The sequence below is a fragment of the Mustela nivalis genome (genome assembly GCF_964662115.1).
Source record: "Mustela nivalis genome assembly, chromosome: 18".
Taxonomy (NCBI): domain Eukaryota; kingdom Metazoa; phylum Chordata; class Mammalia; order Carnivora; family Mustelidae; genus Mustela; species Mustela nivalis.
The window spans coordinates 53,998,667-54,005,953 of NC_139037.1; the positions used below are offsets into that span (position 1 = coordinate 53,998,667).

Below are 7,287 nucleotides of genomic sequence, written 5' to 3' on the forward strand. Positions count from 1 at the left end.
CCCCAGGAATGTGTCCCCGGGGGTAGGCCGGCCCAGCTGCGAATGCTTATAAGTCCCACAGGGGCCCCTGCAGGAAGCATCCAGTAGGAGTGCAGCCCAGCGCAGGATCCCGGAGCCCAGAGGCAGCCAGGTGAGCATCCCTGTGGTCTCCGCGCTCCACCCTCCCCCCTAAGAGCACAGTCTCCCCACAACTCCACACCACTGTGAATTTCAGCCTCAGGACCCTGTGCCTCCCAGTCTCCTCTCCAAGAGGTCTCTATTTAGTTAGGAGTTTCTACCTTTCTCTCTCTGGCTCCCCTGGTCTCTCTGTTTCTCTGAACGTCTCTGTCCATGACTCTGGCTCTCAGTCTGTCTCTGATTATCTCTTGAAAGTGCTGTCTCTGTCCTCTCCATGCTCCTAGAAATTCTCTCTCCTTCCACTTCTCTCTCCCTCTCCCTTTATCTCTCACTCTCTAAGTCTCTCTAGGTTCTGGGGCTCTGAGCCAAGATCTCAGACCTACCATGTGTGTGTTGGGAGGCAGAGGTGGTGTAGGGGTCCTAGTCTGACCATAATATTCTAGGGGGCAGAAAAAGAGGGAGACAGAGACAGAGGGAGAGATTTGAGCTGTAGGTCTCCCCAGACTCATCAGAAACTGACCGTCTTGTGCAGGTGCCGAGGTCATGACCACAGCAGGAAACCCCTGGGGCTGTTTCCTGGGGTACCTCATCCTTGGTGTCACAGGTATCTGAGTGTGTATGTGTGTGTCTGTCAGTGCCTAGGGGTATGCAGGTATGACTCAGAGTCCTCCTCTGTGTGACTAAAGCTGCCTGTGTGACTGCCGCGTGACCATGCTCTCTGGTTAAACACGTGTGATTCCTTGTATCATAGGGAGTTTGTGTGTGTGCTGCTGGTGCACTGTGAGTGTGTGGCTTTGCACACCTCTTTGTGCGACACAGAGTGCTGAGCTCTGTGGTCGAACCAGTGAAAGGCGGTGCATTAGGGACGGAGGATTCGGAGTAACAAGGGCGGCAGACGATGCAGTGAGGACAGGAGAAGCCCAGGGGGCCGCGAACAGGGAGGTTGTGCTTCTGGATGTGTCACCCATTGCGGGGAATCGGTGCCTACTTTTTTGAGCCTCTGTTCCAGGGATCCCCGGGGACCCACGTCAAGGACGGCGTGATGGGGTTTCTTTGGGAACTGGCTTGTTGCTGGTGCGACTGCGGGGCGGGATTCAGGGTCACAGAGAGCGACACTGCTTGCTTGAGCGTCTGGCTGCGTCACCCTTGTCTCTGCACCCTGTTTGAGGGTTTGAGTCCCCTGTTCTGGGGGACCGTGGCCCGGGTAGTGCACGAGCCTGGCGTGTTTCGTGGGGGGGGGGGGGGCGCGCGCGGGGAGGGAGGGAGAGAAAGACCGACAAAGGTAGCAAATGGGTCTCGGAGGTGGGCGTGACTCGCTCAAAGCTGCAACATCCCTCTCGACGAGAGACCCCTCTCCTCTGCTCTGATGTCTTCCGGACTCCCAGCCCACCACAAGAAACGTCATCTGATCCATAAAAGCCCTGCGCCAGGACCCCACCCCCAGGAGGCCTGGTCCCACCTCCTGCTCTTACCCTAGCATTCCTGACTCCGCCCCTAGGAGCCAGACTCTGCCCTCAGGGTCCCTGACTGCACTCATGAGACCCTGATCACGCCTTGGCACCATAGCAGCCCCCGAAGTACTGGTCACGCACCCTCACCGAGACCTCCCCCACCCCCGCCCTCAGGACCCTAGTCCTGTTTTTTGAGCCTGTCCCTCCCCCCCCCCAACCTGGCCCACGCCCCTGCAGCGATCCCTGCCCTTAGGAGCCCTGGTTCCATCCTGAGACCATCCCCAGTCCTGCCCACACCCTCGAAGCCCTAACCACGTCCCTAGCCCATGGTCACGCCCCCAGGAGCCTTGGTCCCACCCTGAGCCCGCCCCTAGCCCTCGTCCGCCCTCAGGATCCTTGGCCTCGGGTGGCGGCGGCCACATCATCAACGGCGAAGACTGCAGCCCACACTCGCAGCCCTGGCAGGCGGCACTGTTCACGGAAGACGAATTCTTCTGCGGGGGTGTTCTGGTGCATCCGCAATGGGTGCTGTCGGCGGCACACTGTTTCCAGGAGTGAGTGCGGGGCGGGGTGGGGGTGGGGGGGCGGACCGGACCGGGCAGTACAGTCGCTGAGGGGAGGGTCCTAATATCAGGCTCGGCCTCCATGCTAAGAGCCGAAACGTCTGCGAAGCGAGGCTCTGCTCGGGAAGTGGGGGAAAGAGTCGGGTCGAAATCCCATCTCAGCTGCTGAGTCACTAGTGAATTAAGACAAGTTCTTATGGCTGGATTATTGATGGTATGAATGAAGGTTTGAGATCATGGCTGGCTATCTCTTAGCGTCGTGCTTAACAAGGAGGATGAGGTTGGGGTCGGTGGGTGGAGATCGGGCTGTGCTTGAGCGTGGCCATGGAGATAACGGTGTAGTTGCCACAAAACTAACCGGTCGCCCGTGTCCCTCAGCTCCTACACAATCGGGCTGGGACTGCACAGTCTCGAGGCCAACGAAGAGCCAGGCAGCCGGATGGTGGAGGCCAACTTCTCCATACAGCACCCAGAGTACAACAAACCCTTTATCGCCAACGACCTCATGCTCATCAAGTTGAAAGAGTCGGTGTCCGGGTCTGACACCATCCAGAACATCAGCATCGCCTCCCAGTGCCCGACTGCTGGGGATTCTTGCCTCGTTTCTGGCTGGGGTCAGCTGGTGAATGGTGAGCTCCTGAGCGTGCGTTTGCCGCCCTCCCTGAAGGGTTCTCGTCCCAGCCAGAGGGGGCTAACCCAGAGCTCTGCGTCGCAGGCAGGCAGCCCCAAGTGCTCCAGTGCGTGAATATCTCGGTGGTGCCCGAGGAGATCTGCAGTGCCTTCTACGCCCCCGTCTACCACCATAGCATGTTCTGCGCTGGCGGAGGACAGGACCGAAAGGACTCCTGCAACGTGAGAGATGGGGGAGGGGAGGAGAGGGAAGGGGGCAATGGAGAAGGGAGGGAGGGGCACGCAGGGAGAAACCCACCCCGGGAGACAGAGGGATGGAGAACAGAGTAATAGACATGAGCTCAGGCGCACACAGAGATACACCTCAGGGAGAAACAGAGACTCAGAAATGAAACGCAAAGAGAAGTAGGGGGAGGGAAACAGAGTATACCAGAGATGCAGAGAGGCACAGAGACTTTGGGAGTCAGAGACCGAGAAACAAGCCATAGGGGGAGATAAAACAAACAAACAAAAAAGAGTGAGAGACAGAATAACAACAAATGCAGGAGAATCAAGCAGCCGTTGAACCTCAGGGAGCAGAATTCCATGTAGTCAGGGCCCTGGAAGGGGCCTTGAAGGTGTACATCACTGTCTTTTATTTCCCTCTTTGTCTCTTGGTGTCTTTGGGTTCCTTTCTGGTTTCAATATGTCTCCACGTCTCTGTGTTTTGGATTCTCTCTTTCTTCCTCTCTCCAAAACCAGGGTGACTCTGGGGGCCCCTTGGTCTGCAACGGGTCCCTGCAGGGCCTCGTGTCCTTTGGACAAGCCCAGTGTGGCCTACCCTACGTGCCAGGCGTCTACACCAACCTCTGCAAGTTCACTGACTGGATACAGAAAACCATCCAGGACAGTTAACTCCTGGGACTTGGACCCAAGAAACCGAGCCCCCAGTATATGTTGCGGAAGGGATTCAGAACCCTGGGTGTCCAGTGCTTTCCTGCCTGAGACCCAGGAGTCTACACTCCCAACTCCCTACTCCCTTAGCCCCAAGAATCCAGTCCCACAAGAATCTTTTCCTGTACACAGTGCCCCCTAGTGGCACAATGTTGACCCAGCCATACCAGTGGCAGAGGGGGTTGGTTTTTCATCTTTTTTGTCCTCTTCTCTTAAGCCCAGAAATAAAAATTTAAAAGAATCTCAGGCTCTGTTTGAACTGTCCTCCTTGCTTCCAATCCTATTCAAAGGATTCCAACAAATAACTTTTCCTTCTTGGGAACCAGGAGAGCCACTGGATTCCCAAGGGAGGAGATACGCTTGAGAGGTTAAGAGATTCTGTGGATGTCCAATTTCAAAAAAGCCAAGTCAGCAAATGGCCAGTTAATGAGATTTTCTTGCTTAGTTGTTGTTGTTGTTTTTAACTTTGGTTAATCTGTTTTGTTTTTGTCTTCTTAAACGCATTCGAAGAACTTTTCATTTGAATCTGCCTCAGAATCCTCCTGCTGTAACTGGGGCATGATGGGAAGGATCACGGAGAGATATAGAGACTGAGGGCAGAGATGGTGGGAGACTGAGGGCCCAGGAATATTTGGAATTTAAAAAAAAAAGAATATTTGGAATTGTTATCATACTCTTCGTTGATATATTATATCCATAAGAATACACTGCTAAGAATGTCTATTCAAGAACGAGTTAATAAATATATTATTTGGGAATCTATTCATCTGGAGATATTCCTCAAAATACATAAAGTAAGGAGTGAAATAACTAAAAGTGAAGTAAACAAATTCCCACTCATAAAAGAGGATTTAAAGATGGCTCTTAGAAAATAATAGAAGAGGAGCCCCTGGCTAGTGCAGTTGGTAGAACATGTGACTCTTGATCTCAGGGTTGTAAGTTCGAGCCCTGAGTTGGGCATGGAGCCTACAAGAAAGAAAGAAAGAAAGAAAGAAAGAAAGAAAGAAAGAAAGAAAGAAAGAAAACAATAGAATGAAAAAGATAAAGATGTGTAAGGACATAGATGATGAATAGGATTAATAAACTCTATTTAGGGGCACCTGGGTGGCTCAGTGGGTTAAGCCTCTGCCTTCAGCTCAGGTCATGATCTCAGTGTCCTGGGATTGAGACCCATATCGGCTCCCTGCTCGTGGGGAGCCTGCTCCCCCAACCCTCTCTCTCTGCCTGCCTGCTTGTGATCTCTCTCTCTGTCAACTAAATAAATAAAATCTTTTTTAAAAACCCTCTATTTAATGGCTAAACAAGATGGGATCAGGAGGGAGACAATCCATAAGAGAATCTTAATCTCGGGATGACAGATGCTGGGGAAGATGAGGAGAAAGGGGAACCCTCCTACACTGTTGGTGGGAATGCAAGCTGGTGCAACCACTCTGGAAAACAGCATGGAGGTTCCTCAAAATGTTGAAAATAGAACTGCCCTATGACCCAGCAATTGCACTACTGGGTATTTGCCCTAAAGATAACAAATGTAGTGATTCAAAGGGGCACATGCACCCGAATGTTTATAGCAGCAATGTCCACAATAGCCAAACTATGGAAAGAACCTAGATACCTAGATGTCCATCAACAGATGAATGGATCAAGAAGATGTGGTATATATACACAATGGAATACTATGCAGCCATCAAAAGAAATGAAATCTTGCCATTTGCGACAACATGGATGGAACTAGAGTGTATCATGCTTAGCGAAATAAGTCAAGCAGAGAAAGACAACTATCATATGATCTCCCTGATATGAGGAAGTGGTGATGCAACATGGGAGCTTAAGTGGGTAGGAGAAGAATCAATGAAACAAGATGGGATTGGGAGGGAGACAAACCATAAGTGACTCTTAATCTCACAAAACAAATTGAGGGTTGCTGGGGGGAGGGGGGTTGGGAGAAGGGGGGTGGGGTTATGGGGAGGAGTGCTGTGAAGTGTGTAAACCTGGCGATTCACAGACCTGTACCCCTGCGGATAAAAATATATGTTTATAAAAAATAAAAATTTTTTTTTAAAAATCTGGGGAGAAAAAAAAAAGAGAATCTTAATCTCAGGAAACAAGCTGGGGGGGGGGGGACGGGGGAGGGACAGGATGGCTGGGTTATGGACACTGGGGAGGGTATGGGCTATGGTGAGTGCTGTGAACTGTGTAAGACTGATGATTCACAGACCTGAGCCCCTGAAGCAAATAATATATTATATGTTAATTTTAAAAACCTCTATTTAATGTTTCTATATAGAACCTGTACCCAGTATCTGAAGAATATACCATCCTTCCAAAAGATACATCTACCAGAATGTCTGGAATTAAAAAAGAATCACAACACCAAGTGTTGGTTAACATGTAGAGCAGCTGTAACTCTCATACTTCGCTGAGGGGGCATAAATGGTACAACTGCTTTGGAAAACTGTTTGGCCATGTCTGAAAAAGATGAGCATACCTCTACCCCATGACCAGCAGGTTGGCTTCTAGGTATTTATGTAAGAGCAATGAAAAAAAAAACAATAGACTAGTCAAGAATGCTCAGAGAAACATCATCCTCATAGAAGAATAGAAGTTCCTCATAATAGCCAAATTGGAAACAACCCAAATGTCCATATACAAGGCTGAACGGACAAACTAGGACATAGCCATTCAATGGTATGCTACTCTGTAATGAAAAGAAATGAACTGTTGATAGACCCACCAATGGAGGTGCAGCTCAAAACTCATTATGCTGAGTGAAAGAAGCCAGACACAAAATATGACATCCTGTATGGTTCCTTTTATATATGAAATTCTAGAACAGACAAAACTAATCATGGGGTGGAAAGGAGTAGGTGTAGAAACAATGGGAAGTGATGTAAGAGAACTTTTCTGAAGTGACAGAAATTTTCTAGCCCAGAGATCTCCTGGAAAACAGTGAAAGAATGGGGGGGGGGGGGGTGGACAGGCCTGAGCTAAAGGCCCCGCACTCACCTGAAGACTCGGTGGAGCCTGAGACTCCCCCGTGACTCTTGTATGGTGAGGACCCGTGTTGCCAAGGGAAAGGGATTGAATGTGAGATGCCATGTGCACCCAGGCAGGTTTTGCAACTGTTGTGTCTGAGGGTGGGGATAGGCGAGGAGTGGGGGGAGAGAGGTGCAGAAGAGGTGTCCTAACGTATGGCTTTCTTGACTGGTGACTGTGTCCAGGCCTCACCTTCCTGAACCTTCCTTGGTCCTGACCCCACCCGCTGAGCTCTGGCCCCGCCCTGAACCCTGACTCCCACACTTTGTGCTCTGACCCAGCCTCTAGGCGTCCAGGCCAGGGCCCGGCCAAAGCCCCATCACTAACGGCAGGGGCTGCAGACCACACCCAAACATGGCCATGTTGCAAGGAGAGGGACTCCACTGCCCGCCCCGTGTGCGCTCTTGAAGCGGAACATAGACTTTAGGGGCGGGGCCTGAGTTGGGGGCGGGGCTTCATCTATGGGGTGGTGCCTGAGTAGAAGGGGAGTGTCTTTCCTCGGAAAGGTTTCCAGCGGAAGTTGAAGAGGGGATGAGACTGGATGGATTTGCCGTGGAAAT

At 51.2% G+C, this 7,287-nt stretch overlaps 1 protein-coding gene across 1 annotated transcript; it reads left to right on the forward strand.

Annotated features, from left to right (window-relative positions):
- Positions 1 to 660: 660 nt before the first annotated feature.
- KLK4 (kallikrein related peptidase 4) lies at positions 661 to 3,940 on the forward strand (the record flags this gene model as incomplete). Its single annotated transcript, XM_082710128.1, has 5 exons — positions 661 to 721; positions 1,960 to 2,122; positions 2,510 to 2,760; positions 2,847 to 2,983; positions 3,503 to 3,940. 5 exons carry the CDS (start codon positions 661 to 663, stop codon positions 3,653 to 3,655), a joined length of 765 nt encoding a protein of 254 aa, XP_082566254.1. The 3' UTR covers positions 3,656 to 3,940.
- Between the last annotated feature and the right edge of the window lie 3,347 nt (positions 3,941 to 7,287).